Source organism: Fusarium redolens, assembly GCF_020744475.1.
Source record: "Fusarium redolens strain MPI-CAGE-AT-0023 chromosome Unknown BKA55scaffold_2, whole genome shotgun sequence".
In the NCBI taxonomy this organism is placed as follows: Eukaryota; Fungi; Ascomycota; class Sordariomycetes; order Hypocreales; family Nectriaceae; genus Fusarium; species Fusarium redolens.
In genome coordinates, this window is record NW_025763665.1 from 763,695 (window position 1) to 782,740 (window position 19,046).

The 19,046-nt window shown below is 49.0% G+C and overlaps 6 protein-coding genes across 6 annotated transcripts; 2 read left to right on the forward strand and 4 right to left on the reverse strand.

Moving 5' to 3' along the window:
* The first annotated feature begins 13 nt into the window (after positions 1 to 13).
* On the forward strand, positions 14 to 1,381 carry BKA55DRAFT_553693 (uncharacterized protein). Its single transcript, XM_046191546.1, has 2 exons — positions 14 to 706; positions 757 to 1,381. Exons 1-2 carry the CDS (start codon positions 243 to 245, stop codon positions 1,199 to 1,201), a joined length of 909 nt encoding a protein of 302 aa, XP_046054731.1. The 5' UTR covers positions 14 to 242; the 3' UTR covers positions 1,202 to 1,381.
* A 127-nt stretch (positions 1,382 to 1,508) lies between these two features.
* On the reverse strand, positions 1,509 to 5,323 carry BKA55DRAFT_156672 (uncharacterized protein). The gene is made up of 7 exons (XM_046184964.1): positions 4,343 to 5,323; positions 4,150 to 4,289; positions 4,014 to 4,102; positions 3,093 to 3,965; positions 2,731 to 3,040; positions 2,552 to 2,681; positions 1,509 to 2,502 (listed from the first exon to the last, which is right to left on the reverse strand). The coding sequence occupies exons 1-7, from the start codon at positions 5,083 to 5,085 to the stop codon at positions 1,716 to 1,718; spliced, it is 3,072 nt and encodes a 1,023-aa protein (XP_046054732.1). The 5' UTR covers positions 5,086 to 5,323; the 3' UTR covers positions 1,509 to 1,715.
* A 338-nt stretch (positions 5,324 to 5,661) lies between these two features.
* On the reverse strand, positions 5,662 to 6,896 carry BKA55DRAFT_604304 (uncharacterized protein). The gene is made up of 2 exons (XM_046196579.1): positions 6,639 to 6,896; positions 5,662 to 6,584 (listed from the first exon to the last, which is right to left on the reverse strand). The coding sequence occupies exons 1-2, from the start codon at positions 6,662 to 6,664 to the stop codon at positions 5,792 to 5,794; spliced, it is 819 nt and encodes a 272-aa protein (XP_046054733.1). The 5' UTR covers positions 6,665 to 6,896; the 3' UTR covers positions 5,662 to 5,791.
* Positions 6,897 to 8,251: 1,355 nt separating this feature from the next.
* On the reverse strand, positions 8,252 to 10,551 carry BKA55DRAFT_156714 (uncharacterized protein). Its single transcript, XM_046184965.1, has 4 exons — positions 9,576 to 10,551; positions 9,161 to 9,526; positions 8,917 to 9,097; positions 8,252 to 8,859 (listed from the first exon to the last, which is right to left on the reverse strand). The coding sequence occupies exons 1-4, from the start codon at positions 10,436 to 10,438 to the stop codon at positions 8,338 to 8,340; spliced, it is 1,932 nt and encodes a 643-aa protein (XP_046054734.1). The 5' UTR covers positions 10,439 to 10,551; the 3' UTR covers positions 8,252 to 8,337.
* A 4,375-nt stretch (positions 10,552 to 14,926) lies between these two features.
* BKA55DRAFT_533715 (uncharacterized protein) lies at positions 14,927 to 15,693 on the reverse strand (the record flags this gene model as incomplete). The annotated part of the gene is made up of 3 exons (XM_046189508.1): positions 14,927 to 14,974; positions 15,054 to 15,477; positions 15,641 to 15,693. 3 exons carry the CDS (start codon positions 15,691 to 15,693, stop codon positions 14,927 to 14,929), a joined length of 525 nt encoding a protein of 174 aa, XP_046054735.1.
* A 2,115-nt stretch (positions 15,694 to 17,808) lies between these two features.
* On the forward strand, positions 17,809 to 18,861 carry BKA55DRAFT_670832 (uncharacterized protein; the record flags this gene model as incomplete). Its single annotated transcript, XM_046197960.1, has 3 exons — positions 17,809 to 18,122; positions 18,297 to 18,388; positions 18,478 to 18,861. The coding sequence occupies 3 exons, from the start codon at positions 17,809 to 17,811 to the stop codon at positions 18,669 to 18,671; spliced, it is 600 nt and encodes a 199-aa protein (XP_046054736.1). The 3' UTR covers positions 18,672 to 18,861.
* Between the last annotated feature and the right edge of the window lie 185 nt (positions 18,862 to 19,046).

Genomic DNA, 19,046 nt, shown 5'->3' on the forward strand with positions numbered 1-19,046 from the left:
CTCTTAATGCGATCAACAGAAACTCGGCCACTTCCACACAATCAGATGCTTTGCAAATAGCGCTGGGAGGGCCCCCAGCTACGTAATAATGGATGTCTTGCGCAAGCTTAGTGTCCCTACATCAGAAACCACTTAAACCCCGAATTCCTCACCCAGTTTACCTCTCCCCTCCATGAACCTTAATTCTCGCATCTTCGTTATTCTTTAACAATATTCGTATAAACTACTACTCCTAAGTAACCATGGGCGCAAAATCGGGAACCGCTCTCAAGTTCCTTCAGTGGTTCATTCGTGGTATTCAATTTGCCTGTGCAGCCCTCATCCTCGCCATCTACTCCTACTTCTTAGCCACGCTCCATAACCACAACCTACACATCAGCGATACCATCCGCGCTGTAGAGGGTATTTCCGGTGTGGCTGTTCTCTATACTGCCGCAGCTCTGGTACTCGTTTGTTGCCTCGCTGGTCGTACTCTTTCCTCTCTCTTCGCGATTATCTTGGATGTCGCATTCATCGGCGCATTCATTTATGTTGCTGTTGCCAACAAGGGTGGTGCGAGCAGCTGCACTGGCTATCTCGACACTCCCTTCGGTAAAGGAAAAGCTGGAAACACTGCTGAGGGAAGTGATGGATTCACTGCTTTGCCAAGTTACCGCACCGCTTGCAAGCTCCAGTCTGCTTGTCTAGCTGTTTCCATCATTGCCATGTAAGTCACAAATCCCAGACTGATATATATCACAATTGACAGTTCAACAGTATCTTCTTTATATTCTCCATCGTGATTGAGGTTGCCCTTGCACGTCACCACCGCAAGGAGAAGCGCTTCGGCCCTAGCCCTGCTAACGATTACACCTCGGGCTATGGCGCCAAAGGTGGTTTCTTGGGCCGTCTTTTCCGTCGTCGCAAGACTGCTGCTGCCGAAGAAGGTCATGACTTGCCGGAGCATACTCATCCTGATCAGCTCGATACATATCGCCAGAGCCATACTACCGATCGCACCGCCGTCAACAACTACCCTGACAATACCTACAACAAGTACGACAACAACGGCTTCAGTTACCAAGACCCCAAGTACGGACGCCAGGATGGGTATGGCCAGATTCACTACCCTGAGCCCGAGTATGGTGTCACTCAGCCGTCCGCTCGTCAGACCGAGAATCCAAACTATCGCTATGAAGACGGTGTCTACGACCGCACCTAAAAGTGAAAAAAGAAAAAGAAAAATGGGAATCCGACTTGGAAAACTGCACAGAATGATACCCAGAATGTTGCTCCCGGCAAAAGCAATAGGTCACTCATGAACATACTTAACACATCATGATAGATAATAGGGCTTGGTAAGCCCGCTTAATGATTAATTATATACATATTGTTGCCTCCTCAAAACGGGATGCTAGTGATGAGCCACGTTTTTCCATTGATGAATGTCCAATCTAATGACGCCCTGCTGACTTTTATGACATTTAACTCAATCGTTCATTTTAATTTTTCTATGCGGTCTCTTAAGGCGTGAAACACTAGGCCCTGATACTCGCAGAGCCAGGCTTAAAATAGGTATCTAGGTGGTTGGACTTTTACAATCCGGGCCAAAAAGCTAATGAAATGGGAAACCCATATACTTTAACTCTTCGCGGAGAGTAAACAAACAACTTGCTGTTTGTCAATTGCCATATCAATCAAAAACGCCCAAGCAAGAACCCCTTTATGTGACAAGTTTACCAGACCTCGCCCGGCTCTAGCTCACTCATGCCATCGTCACCTCCCCCATCTGTCCAGTTCAACTCCAGCTTCTCAAGCTCCCTCGAGAAAAAGTCCTGCTCGTCTCGCATGGCAGCTCGGATGTCTGGTGCGATCTTGTCTGGGTACCGGCGAAGATTAAGCCAATGTGTAAGACTGCGCAGCGCTTGTTCTAGGGGAAGCGCTGCGTCAACTTCGGCATCCACGTCACTTCCTGCAAGCCATTCGTCCTTCAGCTCCGGTCGACAGTGCAGATATATCGCCGTGATCACCCGCATATTGCTCTGGCGCCACTTGCGGCCGCAGTAAGGGACCTGGTTCTTGAACAGCTTAAGCGTGTAAAGGCGTAGCTCTGGCTGAGGTACTTTAAGAGACTTCCTAAGGATTGTTGACGACTTGTATTGGACAAGCAGCAAGTTTCGGTGTGCTTTGTTTTTGCAAATTTTTTGCATCACTCTCAAGTAGTTAATGAGGGAGAAGAAGTTGCGGCGTGAAAAATCTGTGATAGGCTCCGTCGGTTGTTGATTGAGCGGATAGCCGAGTTCGTCTACTTCAGGTCTCGTTGAAGAAGCGTGGCCATCACTATTGGAATCTGTGTCATCGCCATTTTGCGTAGTTGGCGATCGTCTTCTCCTGATCGGCGGGGGCGCAGCTTCGTCTTCACTCTCCTCTATCTCTTCGTCATCCCCTTCATCGTCTTCCTGCACCGAGTCTGCAGCTGCCTTATCTCTAGATTGCGACAACAGGTTACAAAAGTGGAAGAAACTAGGAAAATTAGCAGGCTGATTCTAAAGTTCTATGCAGTACTCCATACCTATTCTCAGCGCGGTCCATTTTGCTATCGACCACTTGCTGAACATCTTGATGAGCAAAGAGCTTAAGGACGAGAGGGACGTAGTTAGAGTCTAATAGAAGTTGCGTCATGTATTCGAATTTGAGAACATCTGATTCATGTGAGCAAAGAAGACAATTGAATAAACTTGATCAACGTACGAGAAACTCTCAGCCATTTCAACAGAAGTATGAGAATCCCAGTCATGGCTTTCGACGTAATTTCCCGCGTTCTGGCAGCGTCAACTTCTTCTAGTGATAATTCTGGTGTCGGTGGTTTTGGGGGGTTCTGTCCGGGCAGTTCCTGTTGCTGTCTATTCGCCGAAGGGCCGCCGTTCATGCCAGGATTGTTACCTCTACCCATTCCTGGGGGTCCTTGTTGAGGTTGCTGTGCGACGATTGCTGTCACGTTAAGAAGAATCGGCCGCAGCAGGACTATCACAAGCGATTGGAGGTGAGGCAGAGCATCGCGCTAAACGTCGTTAGCATCTTCCCCATTTCCGTGATTCGTGTTTACCACTCACATAAAACTTTTCTACGGCAGCAAGGCGTTGCTTGTCCCGCTCAGACAACCGATCTGGTCGGGGGCCATAGTCAATCTCCGGTTCAGGAGCGATGGGATGCTTTCTCTTCTCCTCTGCTTTTGCCTCCGCTTTTATCTCCTTCAGGATCTCTTGGTCTTCTGGCGAAAGCTCATTAAGGTCTAGACCCTCGATCTCATCGTCATCGTCATTGTGGTCACTATTATAGCCGCGCTCAAACTTGAGGAATCGCTCGCGCTCTTCCCAGAGCTGGCGAGTCGCCCGCGTCATCCTGACTCGTTTTGAGAACAACTCTCCAGCTTCGAGGATGGAAGCGGGAATATCGCTTCCTTCCCACTTGCGGCCTACCAGAGCATGTTGGAGACCAGCAGGGCCTTTCCCGCCAGCAAAGTTGCTTGACGCATCTAAGGGAGGATACATGAAAGGGAAGTTCTGGTTTGTTTGATAGTTCTGTTTCTTGCCCCCTTTTCCGTTCACTGCCGGAGAAGGAGGTGGTGAGGGCGCTGGGGTTGCAATGTGTACTGGTTGGTCAAGAATCGAGGTTCCTCCACTGTGAACCTGGGGTGGCGCGGGAATGATACCGTTAGCACCGTTATTCCTTGAAACTTGACTCGAGAGAGGGGGCAACAAAGAGGTGTTATCTGCTTCAAGTGGAATAGCTGGTCGCGGAGGAACGTATGCTGGGTATTTCGATGTTATCTCTTGCCGGAAAACGTGATAGTCTAAGGGTGAAGCAGTGATGGTCGTCTTATCAGCTGCTTTGTCTCCCATCTCATTGGTAGCCTCTTTGATGGCTTCGAGCTCTTCAGTTCCACCAAAAACAAGTAGAATGGATTTCCAAAACAATAAGAGTATCTGTTAGAGAGTAAGCATGACGGCATGAAACACGACTGCCCAACATACCTGAGTTTGGGGCATGGCATTTTGCTCATCCCATCGTAATTTCGAAGTTGCTGTAAACATGTAGTCGACCAATGAGGGGTTAAGTTCCACTATTCCTATCAGTCACAGCCAGACACAAGACGAAGAGCAAACTTACAGAGCTTTCCGTATGTAGAGGACATGTCTTCTAGGTCATTGAGAGTTTCTTGTACTGCAACGTACATGATGGTCATGAGATTCATCAACTCATCTTGAGCTTCTTGGGCGCTGTTATGCTGCCCGAGGGGATCCCCTGACCTGTAACCTAGAGTCAGTATCGATTTGCAAAATGTACGGCAGGTTATACTCACCAGTGTACTTCAAAATTGTTCCGCAGAGCTTCCCAGATCACGGGCAGCCCTTCCAAAGAGCTAAGACACTCGACCCCTGCCTTGATAGCCTGCAGCTGCGAAATACTCGCGACAGATCGGCTATCCCCCGGTGTTGCATTCGGCATGGCAGTATCATTCCAACGGCCCAAAACCAGATACACCAGCTTCCCAATAGAAGCTGACCGTAATGCTGCATCGTTGGACTGCACGCCCGCAATAGCGGTTTGGACAAACCGTGTCCGGGTATCGTTATCTGCATCATCCCATGAGTCCTGAGATCTCGACTCATGCTTCCAGTGCCACTTAAAAGCTCTATGCGCAGCACTGAGTCTAACCCACTGTGGTACCTGATAGTTGAACCACTCGTCTATCTCTTCGGCATGCGGTCCCATGTCGGTGTACTCAAAATCATAGGCGACGGGATCGGCGCGATTAAATTCAGCTACTATATGACGCAATTGCTGGAGAGAGAGCGAGTCGGTCCCCGAAGGTTGGTCGTTTGAAGGAGGAGGCGCCATAGGCACGGCTGGAGGGGCGCCTTGTAGAGTGTTTCGCTCGAGGGGAGGCCGTGCTGCTATAGGCGGCGCAGGAACAGGTGGAAGATCGGGTTGTTCGGCCTCGCCGGCGAGGTCAACGATTTCGCCCGTGTCAGCGACATCTTCTATCGGAGTGTCAGGTCGCGCATCGTCTTGAGAGGCCCTCGGAGGCCAGACGTTGCTCATGGTGTTGGTCGGTTGCTCGTGAGGTTGATGTAAACAAATGCCCCGCCAAAGTCAATGTTTTTCGATTCGTTGCTTAAGCCATAGTGGAATCACTGCTTGATGAAATGTTGGTTACAAGAAAACGAGCATGCGACTTTGTCTCGGTCGATACTTTGAAGAGGCTGAAATGCAATGTTGAGTTAAAATGGTTGTGGACGTGGCCTGGTTGAGTAAATGGAAGAGGAGGGCAACCGACACCTCAGCCTTGGGAATTTGGAGTAACACCCGCCGAATATAATTGGCGGATGCTCTACTGATGCAGGCCCTGGCAGGTGCAACCAAGGGTCCATCCACTTCAACTTGTCATCGTAATGGCCGTGGTTATTAAATACTAACTTAGGACAACAACTATATATAAAAGAAATATTATAAGATAAAGCTATTAGGCTAAAATATGCTATAATATTATTAAATTTAAGCTCTTTTTAAAATATTTACTAAGACTTAAGAGACTTTTTATTTTAATTATTTCTTTTTTTTTTTTAAATACATTTTTAGAAACCTTTATATTAAAAAAACACCTATTAAAATAAATATAATATAATTTACTTGTAATTAAATTGGCCTATTTAAGTAAATTTATTAAGTAGTATTTTTCTTTATTAATAAGGCTCTCCACATAAAATCAACATAGTATTGAGCATCGAGACTCCGGGAAATTTCAGGCTCACTCAGAACCTGATGAATCTGAATTAGAGCCATCTCCATCTCCCTCTTTTGATACTTGTTTCTGTTCTTTTGCCTTTGCCCTTTTTCTCAGCTTCTTCAGCCGATTCATCCTCTTCTTCTTGTCTTTTATGTGCTCCTCTTTCTCGGCCATTTTCTTGACTTCGGCTGCCTTCCTCTCTTCCTTTTCCTTTGCTCGTTTTCTTAAGGATATCCGTTGTTTCTTTCCTGGTCGTCGTTTCCTTTGAGCCAATTCATCCTGTGCTTTTTCATCCGGCCTGGCTTTTCGAGTGATAGCGAGTTTCGTAACCTTCCAAGGAACCTCGAGGCCCCAAGCCCTGCCGTGTGATCTTGCCAACACTTGATCCCCGCTCACGGCTGCTACAGCATACTCATGCCTTCGTTCCGCAGAGATGTTTTTCACCACATAGTAAGTGAGTGGTCGACCGCTTACAAAGATTCCATCACCTGTTGGTCCAGTGTCTTCTTCCAGCACGACCTTTTGACTTGGCGGGGCTTTGCTGAAAAGTCGAAAAACGAATTCCTCTTCCTCATCATCCTCGGCAGCCAGAGTAACCTCTGGATCCCCCATATCGTCATCGCCGGACTCTTTGCCTCTTGTGAGAGAACAATCCTTCATCGCGACTTCAGGGGTTGGTTCTGCCAAGATTTCCAGCCCCAGTGATCTTGCGATCTGTGCATTCAGTTTTGCGCGCAACTCGGCATCGCGAATACCGTCGTCGCTCCAATTCTCTGCGCCATCATCTGATGCGTCCAGATCTTCTCTCCGAACCCTGACAAGCTAATTAATACTTGTATAATGAATCGACAAACAGACCATCAATCACCTCTTTGCTTCAGGCACTTCAAACATAGTGCTGTCTTTTTTGTCAAAGGTGGATAGCCGCAGGGGGCACGAGGTGAGATTCTAGGCAGGTTTCTCTCAATGTGAAAACAGCAACAAAGAGACTGCAGTGTCGTGGAGGGCCCAGACAATGCCTCATAGATAATTAAAAGAGACAGGCTAGCGGGGATATTTCGAGATGGTATGAAAATCTCTGGAGTCTGTTGGGCTGCTTCCATCAAAAGCCAAGGTGCTGTAAGCTGCAAAATCTCCATACCCCAAAATTCCGTGATGGCACTGTGTTATCTTATCGCCTCGCACCAGCCACATCTGCCTTAAGGTACCTGAGTACCTCAGATTGTGTGCGGATTCCATTGTACAGCCACCTCAAGTTTGAGAGCTTGCCTTTGATCAAGGTACTATATCAAGAGTTAGTCAGAAAGTTTAGTGCTACCAGCACCAGACAGAAATCGGAATGTCTCATAATTCCCCATTAATTAAAACTTGATTAGCTTCAATATAACATCAATCAAAGGATAACAAAAACCATCGATTTTCTGTTACACTCAACACTCCTTCTGCGCGCTAATCAACTTGACCTTCAGCTCTCCAGGTGAACCAATCAGAGTTCCTTCTGCCCTTGCATAACACATCTATCAACGACGCCATCCCCCACGATAGCCCTGCTTAGAGGCTCAAATACGGCCGGGTTATTGGGACATCAACTTGGCACAGCGCAAGCATGAGGGGGCATGTCATTAGATGGCCCGGGCCTCGGAGGGCCATTCAATGGTGCGACGTTCGTGTGACCTCAATTCTTGATCACTTCTAAGTATAAAGAGCCCAGAGCCCCAAGTCTGCAATGTAGTTCACAACACACAAGGTCAGCATTCAGTTTGAAGGGCTAATTTAAGGTAGGATGACTATTCATTTTGCAACACTACCCAACTATCGACTCAGACTTGCACCTCCTCCACAATAGTGATCCTAGTCAAACCAGTCACTCAAAAGCCCGAGGCAGTTTCTTCATCGCATTCCGATTGTTTTTAACTACTTCATCGATACATAAGGGAACTCGACCTCAGCGGCAACTCTTCAACATGCCGCTTGACAGAATAACTCCGCCCTATGACGGAACTGGTATAATCCGCAGATTCATACCCGCAGGAGAAAAATAATACGAAGAACGTTAACAAACAAAATCAGAGAAGATACGCCCTTGTTTCGCCTGACCCTTCCTTTAGCCCCAGACATGCAACAACGTCTCGAATCGTTGCAGAACCGGCCGCTCTTCATTAATGAGAGGTTTCGAGTTGACCAGTTCTCATCGTTCCCCAGCGTCATTAGCCTCTAGTCATCCGTTATCAATCCTCGTGTATCAGATCTTCTTTCTTCTCCGGCCAGTCCTTTTCACCTCGATTAACTCTTCATCATTCTTGCCTCTCTCCACCCGGCTCCGTCTACTTTCTGGTATCCATGTTTCAAATCAGTGCAAGCCGCCCAATTCAAATTGCCAACACCATCCGTCATAAAAATAGAAAAACTCCAGTAGGTATTGTTACAAGCTCACTGACAAACGAACCAAGCGCTCCACAAGTCCAGTGGTTATCATGCTTCTCGTTAGGCCAACATCTTTTGATGGCAACTTTTGTATATCGTCAAACGCGAGCTTCTTAACTGGGGATGAAATAAGACATAGAAGTCTAGTTCCCATTCCAGGAATATTGATGCATAGCATCAAAAGAGCCTCTCGTGGCTCCATTGTAGACCGATGAAGCCTGCGGCTGGCTCGATTCGGTCTTCGTTGGCGAAGTCCCCGCAGGTGTACTCTTGTACTCGTCTTGAGGGAAAGGGTATGGTCGAGATTCGGTAGTACTGGCATATGCCAGGTTCGTACTATGCTCCCCAGCCGCTGATGTCCAGGTATGCGCCGGCGCGTAGTAGTCCCTTGCAGGCACTGAAGGTGGCCCAGAAGTTTCTGGGTTGTAACTTGGCTGCGCAACCTCACTGGAACTCGGGTTCACTGGGGCATATGGGGCGTATCGATATTCCGGAGAGGCCTCGGTATTCGCGACTGAGCCCGCACTCCTTATCGAAGGATGGCTCATGTGTCGGGGGCTTTTCAAGGGCCTTGGGTTATCAACGTAACGAGGGATGTTCATTGCCTGCTCATGGCTGCCGAGCGGAGTGGTGTGTATCGATAACTGCGGGGGACCAGTCGTTGTCTGCATGTTATAAGTATACTGGGATCGGACTGGTGGGTGCTCCGAATCATTCGTTACCATGGATATGGGCACTGGGGGTTCCATCGATGATTGAATAGGCATTCCCTGTGATTCAGCAGGGAAACTGGCCGTACCAGCCAGAGGGCCCATTGTAGCCGCAGGATAAGTCTCTGCACCAGAGGTTGGGATGTGACCTAAGGGCACCTGGGCCGGCGGTGTCCCCCAAGTCGGATATGAGCTGCGTTTCAGTCAGTACGGCTCAAATCGAGATCCAGCCATGTAGATCCAGGCGTGAACTTACTTGGATCGTATTGGGCCCAACTGTGTGCCCGGGATCTTTGGCGCGTTGAAGGTAAAGGCTGTCCGTGGGAGCTGAGCGTCAATGCCTCTCGGTTTTGCTTCCTGGTGCTTTGCGCTCAAGGGACCTGCAACAACTCCCACTCCAGTTTCCACAAGGGCTTGTCCTCGGGATCCTGCACTGGATCCCAACAAAGGGATCTCCTTTCGAGCTTGAAAGTTGCGAGGGCTTCGACCTCTAACGACGATGGGCGCCGTTGTGGATTCCGTGAGCACAGTCTTCGTACCGTTGGCCAATGTTCCAACGACTTTGAGATGAAGAACGAAATGTTGCTGGAGCTCCTTTCGACGACCATTGTTTGCAGTCGCACTATGATCGTATTAGCATGCTGAGGTTGCCAGTGCAGCCAATGACTTACATTCTGAATTGAAGGCGGCGCCAGCCGATGGGGTACACAGCGTATTCGCCATCAGATTCTGTCCCATCGTCCTGGAAAGGAATTAGGGGCAGAGACTGCGGTTCTTGATCGGGGGTTTGGTTTGTCTCTGGTGAGTTTGGTGGTGGGGTTTTCCAAGGAATCACGATTAATCGGACCGGGTTGCCATCGACAGACTCAATGGCAGAAATAGTAACCTCCATGTTGCTGACTGCAACAGTCTCGCCAGATTCGGTGATCACAGAAAGTTGACCTCGTGGAGTAACAAGAGTGCCACTGATTTGAAATAGGTTTCTTCGGTAACAGGTCAACTCAGGCTGTCTAAGCGAGCCATCCGATGTATTCGCAGGCATTTCGGAGAGGAAGAACATCCCGTGGAGTTGAGCGGACAGCTCTAGTTGTTGCATGCGACCTTGCTGGTCGACAATGGTGTGTTTATCCTGTGTCCTCTTGAAGGCCAGGAGCTTGTGCTCGTGGCTGGCTGTCATCTTGGAGTTATCGTCACGAAGATCCTGAACAATTTCCTGGTAAGCAGGTGGCTCTGCTTCAGAGAAAGACCTCTTCAGGCTTGGGTAGCCGTGATGGGAGACAATTTCTGGGTGCGCAGGTCTGTCATATGCTTCTTGGTCGTCTTGGGGATATCGGCTGTAGGGGTAAGAGGGCTGATCCATCTCGGTATGGTTACTACTAGTCCGTCCTGGGAGCGGCGAAGAAGTTGATGGCATGGGATCTGCCACTCGACCTGGTATGTGTACTGAACCTCCGTAACTTGACCACATGCTCGAATGCCCTGGGTGTCCTCTCAAATCTGCCATAGTGGCCGGGTATGCCGTTGCGGTTGTCATGGGAGCATAACCTATTCAACTGTGCCGCTTCCTCAACCAGACCAAGTTGTCTGGACTTGACCCGTCACTAGTAACGTGGTCCTGAGAACATCAACGTCGATACAGATCAGGCCAAACAAGATAGTCGAGATAAAAGAATCTCGCGAGACGTGTTTGGCGCAAGTTGTGGTGGGAGCGAAGGAATAACACGATACTCAAGACACCAGGGAAGTAATGTTTGAGGTTGATGGTGCAAGTGTGTACTTGTATATGGAAATGGATGGTGGCCAGAGGAACGGCAGATGATGGAGGGGAGTGTTTAGTACAACACCCGGCACTGTCCCCAGGGTGGAGACCGAGTTTGACGGGGGGCTGTTTCGAGGTCCAGGCACAGGGACTTGGGTCAGTGCTGTGGACAAGACCTAGTAGTATCAAGTCCGGAGAGAGTTCTTAGTATAAGCTCGCACAAACAGTCATGAATGTCTGTGGGCTGGGAGACCACTTCAGCGCAAGCGGCCGTTCTTGGAAGGAGGACGGGGAGTGGAGGGGCGGATCTGAGAAACAAAACAGCCTGTTATGATATTGGAGGCTGATTTCATGCAAATACTTTGACAATGCTGGGTGACTTGGGTTCTTAATAGATGGCAATAATCTGTTCGACAACAGTGATGGTAAACATCAATGGGACCTTCAGCATAAGAGCATACGTAGTAGAAGATGAGCTTATTAAACGCTGTTTTCCTAGGAGACAAGCAGTTCTGGTAAGGTGGATGTATTAATGGAGTATGCAATGGAGCTTGGACAAAGCTATGCCCCAGAGGCTTTCTGATAGAGAGGGTCAGGTCCTGAGAGGACCGCAAACTGCCGGATACAGGCAGGATAGCAGAAGCAAAGGACATGACCGACAACGCCGGGGCTTTTGGGACCAGGACCTTCACACGAGGTAAGAGAAGACATCCCAGACACGCCCCAGCACGTAGCGTAGTCCCTTGCCATGCCATCCCCTCGTCAGCGTCTACCGAGGGGTTCGAGAACACCCCTGCTCGTCAAGCCCAGCACGAAAGAGAAAGCCATGTATGTACTGTTGACAAGTCATGACGCTAAAGTTTGGATAAGAGCATGGCATGCCCAACGCAAGGTCCACGTACTGGCTACTCCCATCCATGCTGGTTGGGATGAGATGGATAGAGCAAATGGGTCGAGCGGGGACACGGGGACTATCTCTTGAGGGCCCGGCAGCCCCCTCCCCCCTCAACCAAGCCGCCCTGTCCATAGCCAATCCTAAACCCTGACATTTGACCGGGGCACGTTGATTCTGAGAGAAGAATCCTCCGAGGCCTAGTGAAGGTTGCTGGCCCGCAAATTTCTAGAAAACCGTTGGACAGAGCTGTTATTAATGGGGCAAACTCAGAAAGCAAGGAGGTAAGGAAACAGAGGAAAACTCAGGTTTGAAGAGTTTTGCTATTGACCAGGGTTTTGCTTGTGTGCGGTTGACATTCGCCCATTGGCATCACGATCTGGCTGTGATAGCAATGCGCTGCGCTGCGCTGTGCTGTGCTGAGATTCCCTAATAGAGCATTAACACAGGGTGATATCACGCAAAAGGGACTGACTGCAGCTTATGATCTTGCCCGGTGAACTAAGGAATGGAGGCCCGGTTACAAGCCGGAGTAGGTATTTGAGTGTGATCCGTTTTGGGATCGACTCGGGAGATGAGAATATGGAGTACCTTCTTGGTCTGGCAGAAGAGACGGCTTAGCTTATGCTTACTCAAACCCTTTTAGCGGAGAGGAGGTGGAGTGAACGACACGGCCCCATCACCAGCATATCGCTGCTCCATCATAACATCAACCAATTCGCAGCAGTGGCAGTAGCAGGAACGGGCGCGCCGCTTGCATGCTGTGGGATTACAGCAAGCAGCAATGTTGTATGCATGTGTGTGTATAGATAATATCGAAAGCCCTGCAGTAATGACAGCAGCCTAGAGAGAGAGCACGAACCATATGCCCATGATCTGTCTAGGATATCCATGCTAGCTAGGCCTGAGTCGTGAGAAGCGTTTATTGACCGTGTCGTTGCCTATGAGCAAAGTGACTGTCGTCAAAAGTTAGATTGGGGATGCTTGCGCCGCATGATGAAATTGAATTTGACCGAACGTGCGGAGAAGCTTGCTCCGGCATGCAGCCTTGTATTTGATGGAGATTCAGGGCCATGGCTGGTACAGTATATGGCGTTGGTACTGACAAAAGGTCAATAGTGTGGCTATTTTCTGAGCCATGTGGCGTTGGCTTGGGCCAACACTATCCCGTTTTCCTGGAATTCAAGATCCTTGTCCGTAAGACAGAGAAAACGTGCGTGCTGTAGACGATGATGCTAATGATGACGATGGGAAACTGTTTTGGTAGGGCTCGACAAAACGTGGGCGGGCGGAGAAACGAAACACGACCGTCACGTCACGACTCAGTAACTGCTGTCATAGGTGCTCTATTGCCTCTATTCTGCGACTCGTGGAGACGTGTGAGGGGGAACATGCGTTTGGTTTGAGATGGGCGCCTATTTGGAGATGGCTTCAAAGTTAAGGACGCCGTTGTATCAATGTCTGGCCCTGTCGTTGGTTGGTTCGTTGGTGGAGAAAAGGGAGCAGTACGTACCCAGAACCAGCAAGGTCCAGGGCATGAGAAAGGTGAGACAAGGGCACGAGGGGGAATATGCTCTGGACGAAGCAAGCAGGGAGACGTGCGAGGGGAAACTCAACCAGGTTGATAAGGGCCATTCAGAAGCAATTGTGATGCACTAGAGACGCAAAATGGCAGAAGCGAGCCAGGAAAAGACAAGAGCGGCCGGGGCCGTGCCCCTTCTCAACGGCCGCCCTCCTCAACGGCTTCCCCCCCACAGTTTTTATGCACAGTATATCCTCTCATCTAACACTGAACATACCGTGATTTGTTACTTACAATGCTCGGTCAAGGCCCAGGCTACCAGACCTTTCACCCGACAAGGCCAAAACTTCCTCCTCCTCCAGGTTTTGTATGCATACAAAGCATAGTGAGAAACCTAATCAGTCGTGGGTGTGGCATCCCCATCGCGTGTTATTGTCGTCACGATGCCACAGGGGCCGCTACATATCATTAACCCCAATTTTTTGGTGTCGAGCAGTTTCACCAACAGCTCAATCTCAAGCATATCAGAGCATTCCAGTTAAGTTAGCAAATCGTTAAAGCGCCCAGGTTCGGCCGTAGCGAGGGGCTCACCATCAAGCTATCACTATTGCTATCACTAGGCGATCAAGGATTGTTGTCAAAGGCGCGAAAGCGCGAAACGTCCGCCTTGCTTAAACAACTTCTACTATGTTCCCTGACCGGGGAAGTCAAGATCAAAACCGAGAGTCGAGACCAAACGAGACACCAAGCTAAAAAAGACCAATACGTTCAAGTTAAAACATTTATTACCCAGGATTCAAGACCACGCGCAGGATGAGGCCCGCTTCTTTGCTGGTTAGGGTTTCTTTGATTGTTGATTTCACGACTCTTCGACATGACAAGGATGGGCATATCTCAATAACATTGGACGCGAAGCACGTTCACCATGCCCACATCTCCAATGTCTAAATCCGCACAGACTGGAGCTCATGAGTCCCCACATCCACAGAGGATATTGAGCATTCAACAGCGCATATTCTTGCGCGCAGTTTATCACCCTCACATGCCTTGCACAGTATTGTGTTCCGTGCTTCTTCGGAGGAGGGTGGTCAATTATCCTCCCCATTCGTTCCCGTTTCAACAGCAATACATACCACTATCTGACACTTCTGCCCCCCTGAAGAATGTGTGTGCTATATAGTATTTTCTATTGATTGAGACTTGCAGGCAATCGAGGCTGCCAAGCCCCCGCCCTGTCCTGGAACTACTATATCCCAAAAGGCAAACGGCTACAAACCCAACTTGAACAAGGAATTGAATTTCGCCGGTGAACCGTTCCTCCTGAGACACGCGCCCAGACGCCATTTGAGTGGTAGCTCCCTCGTCCACAAGTGCCCTGTCCCGCCGCCAATCACTCGATGTAACCATCCCAGGTGGCCACGGCGATTTTTTGAGATCTGGCAGGCCCTTGCGTCTGCTGCCTCCAAAGCAACGTTGGAGTGAATGCAGATAGCTTCATTAGGATTGTTCAGCCTTTCACGGTACAACGACTACCATCTTGAAAGCTTTTTTTACACACACACACACTCTCTCTCTCTCTCTCTCTTTCTTTTTCTTTCATTAACGACACAAGGAGGGACTTCACAGTCGGGCTTTTACGGCAAGTAATATTGTTCAATTTCGCCTTCCCACAGCTCAACAACCCTTTGAATGGCCAGGTCAAGATCAAACCATGGTTACCCATATTTCACGGTTGAAGCGATTTTGATTCTGAACATGACAAATGATGAGTGAGCACTGCGAGAAACGTTGCGCAGCCTGCTATGTACAGTATCCTCCAACAAAGGGGCCGATACTGCGAACTGGGCGACTATTTTGGCAATGTGGGCTCCGAAATTGTGTTTCGCACATCCATGATCTTAATACACGGGTATTAAGATAGTTATCAGCAGGCTCTTGCAGCACTTGAATTGACGGGCAATATAACAGACACATACATGATTGGCCCATCCGGAAAGGTCGCTAAAACGGTCTTGCAGGTGCATACTTGAAGGTGTAGTACAACTTGGGTGCACCCATGCACAAACATCAGAACCATCGTTAGGGAACCCGCCCATGGTTTGTGCCACTACATCAAGGTCAGGTTCTGCTTCTGTCTTGCACTGCTGCTCAGCAGCGAGAGAGGAAACATTATCGGAATGTTTCATAAACGTGGCCGTTGGAGGGGGGCGGGAGAGAGCTGAGACGGCAATGGTCACTGGTTCCTCAACCGCAGCGTAACCACAGACGTTGCAACGCGCCAGCAGATCGCGGCAGTTGAACGCCCAGAGTGCCATGAGCTCAGGAAGCTGAGTCGATTGGCTTCCCTGCTGGCATTCAGTTTTAGCGTTGTCCTTGATGGCTGCCGATGGGTCCCGCCCCCTGCTGTCTCAAGCACAAAGGTCCACATGTCTCCGGGTTTAGGGTCAAGTAAGCTCGAACTGGCGTGCCTTGGACTGGCTTGGGCCTTGTCTCTCCGGCCGGTAGTCCCTTTCGGGATGCTGATCGTCCCTCTTCAACCTTGACTGGGAGACACTTGGCTCACTTTGGGTAATAGCTCATTATCCCTTGGCCTGGCTCCGTCGTTGAATTGAACATTAAACGCCGATCGAAGACCCGGCTCTTTATCACCCTTTGTTTGAATCAGGAAAGCGATTCATCTCGGAACCATGCAAACGATGCATATGGACCGATTCAGAATCGCTCCCCTGATGGGAGAAATTATACGAATTAATGCGCATGAAGTTGATAGAATTCAGCGAGATGAGTTTGTAGCCCTTATCCCAATTCTTCAGTCTTGGTCCCTGATCAGAAGTGCTTGGTTCGTGCTGATCCCTGAGTTGTGGCTGCAGGGGACTTGCAGTGATTTCAACACTTATTTGACGCGCAGGTGGGTAGCAAAAAAATAGGGATTCATTATATACCAAAAGAGTGAGTGACATAAAGACTTGATCACTTCTCTAGCTACTTACCATCCTTATCTAGTCGACTATTTCTGACTGCTGCTCTTGGAATCCCGGTTTTTTTGCAACCCACCTGACGCGTTATCGGTTATAGATAGCCAGGTAAAGTGTTGAATTGCCTCCGGCTGAACTCCACTAACTAACTGTAACAGAGCCTTGGGGCTCAGGATAGACACCCATCTTGCTGCAGTAACTCATCTTTTTATGCGACGACCCGGGGTTTGAGTAGTAGAGCGGGCAAGAAACAATTAGGCAATGAAACGAAACATTGCGTTCGTAGGTAAAGTTGGCCATCCCCAGCTACCGATCGGCACCTTTGTTGAGCTAACAAGCCCAGACTAGCAGACCCTTGAAGAAATATAAATCTAGGTCTGCACTTCTACTTGCATACTGTACCTAACCATGCAAGTACCCTAGGAAAGATACCTATCAACTTTGATACTGCACAAGTTGTGCAATTATGCGGTCTTCCCGCGGGGATGAACAATCCCGAGACTTTTCAAACATCAGGCCATTTATGGCAATAGTTCGGTTTGAAATGTCGCTTCTACCTGCATACAGAGTACAAACTCACGCTAGTTAATCGTCATTTCCCAGACGTTTTAATCAACTTTGTGAGAAGAGACATCCTTGTTGTTCCATTTTGTTGGCCCACTAACTTACTGACCAGTTACTTCCATGTGCCACAGAATCCTTGTGATATTTACAGTGCGTTATGTTCAAGTACGAAAATACCTCTAAAGGAATAGGTTCGCTTTGAAGGCCTCGCTTGATCTGTGTACCTGCATCAGCCAGTCTACTCGGCGTTGACGTGGTATCGCGAGCTCAGCCCTACCGCCCTTATGTAAAGACACTTGTGTTTCGTGAGTGCGCTTGCGGCTCCTGGTTGGCAAGATCCGGTAGCATTGGGGCAGTGGGTGATCAACGCAACGCACAGGGAAGCATGAGAGAGATTCCCCGGCAGTCCGAGTTGATGCAATGCGGATGAGCTGATTTCAGTTCAGTATGTATGCGCTGGTCCACTACAGAAATGGGCATCTGGGCGAGAAACTAAGGGCGTATGTGAGAGCGCCAAAAGATACCGTTTAATTGCGGCAAGGACAAAGAGCAGCAGCCACGCATCAGCATGTGTGCATGGGAAAGGGTCTGATCCTACAACAAGAACGAGGGTTTGTAGAGCTCCCAAGCCAGCCTATCCTGGGTCCCGGGGTCTCTTTTACCTTCATATTGATGATTTTTTACCACGTCATCGGAGACTGTGGTCCTGAGGCTAGATGAGGATCAGCTCTTCCCCAGAGACACTGCCGCATTAACCATGAGCGAGATTGCTGGTTATTGCCATTATTACTTTCTGGTTCTTGGACGTTATTCACTGACGAGGAGGCCAGCCGGCAAACAAATTTGATATATTTATTGTCATGACCGAAACTAAGCTATACTTCTGCGTAACATAAAAACATGGACCTCATCAACAGTCCCATGTTCTGCGACTGTCAGCCCAGGGTCCCAGGCCCGTCAATTCCATATAGTCAATGTTATCATTGTTGGCTAGAGGTCGACCCTACCTGAGCGCGGACTTGTGCGCACATATGCAATAGCTGTGAGTAGGGCGGCGTCTGCAAGCTCCTGCACCTGAATCCCTGTTGGGTCATAGAGTTTTGGCACAGTGAGCTTCATTGTCGGCAGCGACATAGCCGGCAGTTTTGAGAGAAAGAGAGAGTCTCAAGGCAAAATTCAAGGCTAACACGGCATGTCACGGCTTATTATCCAAGCATTAACCCTTGATGCCAGCAGGTCTGGATACACATTCCTGTGCATGTACAATATACCAGCAGCTGTCGTCTTATCAAGCAACAAAGATGGTGATCCCGTGCGACACCACGTGAACGAAAGCTGGAGCACGCTTGTGCCTTACCCTCGCGTTAGCTGCTGGACCTTCTGTCGGCCGGAGCAGTGTCCGCTTGAAGAGGGTGTCTTTGTACTTGGCATCAATCGACAAGTCATCATGTGGCTAGCGGTAGGGCCTTTCACATATCCTGATCATAACATCCAGATCTCGTTTAGGTATGTGCTATGACCTCTGGAGTCAAAAAGCATACAAGTTTATCTCTCATCTCTTATCTTTGTCGCAAGTACTCCTCTATACGCTGGTCGTGTTGACTTTGACCGTCATGCCATCCTATAAGAAGAAGTACGGATAGCAGTGGTCGGCTTTATGGTTGTTGTCCTTGACTACAGTCTACGAGTGTCTACATCTTCAAGGGTCACAGTGTCGATCGGCGAGCCAGCTCACTATAGCACCAGACGATACGGTATCAAGTCAGACATTGGTCAGTTGTCCAGAGCGAGCAAAGGACTCTCTATATGGATGGATCAACAGCATCCTTGGAACGAAACATAACAGAACAAACCGATATAGGATATGCCATCCCAAGGCCAGCCGAGCTGTCTGGGATCAGGGTCGTCTGCCGAGTGAAAATCCCGACTGGCGGTCTACTTGACGTTACCTTACAATCTCCATACAGGTGGAGGAACCCACGTTTACCTTCGGTAATTGACGAAGCATCATGCTTTGTCTTTCAGAATCGGAGCATTTTCCACAAGTCTAAATGAGCTCTTGTAATTTAGAATACTAGGCATACGGCCATGTTTGAGTAATCGGCAGATCACCCAACCAGGACAGTCTCAAGTACACACTCCACATGTCCAACGGCTGTCAAGGACGAATTTGGGTTACTGCAGCGGAGCCTATCTTTGATGCCGAAGATTCTCGATGGTAGACACGAATCGAGAAACCTGATGTGCGTTGAATGGGATGGGGGGTATAGATTTAAGACTAACGTGCCGATTCAGGTTGGCGTCGCCCTTGTGGCGAGGACAACTTGATTCTCGTAGCAAGGTCAAGATACCTGCTGTAAGTAGCCGTACATAGTTATGTATTGCCGTCGCAAGGCCCGGTTGATATCACCCAGGGATCTTGGTGGAGAT

Coding starts and splice junctions, on each gene's coding strand:
- BKA55DRAFT_553693 (XM_046191546.1), top strand. CDS start 243: ATGGGCGCAAAATCGGGAACCGCTCTCAAGTTCCTTCAGTGGTTCATT. Junction 707..756: donor GCTGTTTCCATCATTGCCAT/GTAAGTCACAAA, acceptor ACAGTTCAACAG/TATCTTCTTTATATTCTCCA.
- BKA55DRAFT_604304 (XM_046196579.1), bottom strand. CDS start 6,664: ATGTTTGAAGTGCCTGAAGCAAAGAG. Junction 6,585..6,638: donor GAAGTGCCTGAAGCAAAGAG/GTGATTGATGGT, acceptor TTAGCTTGTCAG/GGTTCGGAGAGAAGATCTGG.
- BKA55DRAFT_156714 (XM_046184965.1), bottom strand. CDS start 10,438: ATGACAACCGCAACGGCATACCCGGCCACTATGGCAGATTTGAGAGGA. Junction 9,098..9,160: donor TTGGGCCCAATACGATCCAA/GTAAGTTCACGC, acceptor ACTGAAACGCAG/CTCATATCCGACTTGGGGGA. Junction 8,860..8,916: donor CCCCAGTGCCCATATCCATG/GTAACGAATGAT, acceptor TATAACATGCAG/ACAACGACTGGTCCCCCGCA.
- BKA55DRAFT_156672 (XM_046184964.1), bottom strand. CDS start 5,085: ATGAGCAACGTCTGGCCTCCGAGGGCCTCTCAAGACGATGCGCGACCT. Junction 4,103..4,149: donor CTCTACATACGGAAAGCTCT/GTAAGTTTGCTC, acceptor TGATAGGAATAG/TGGAACTTAACCCCTCATTG. Junction 3,966..4,013: donor ATGCCATGCCCCAAACTCAG/GTATGTTGGGCA, acceptor ACTCTCTAACAG/ATACTCTTATTGTTTTGGAA.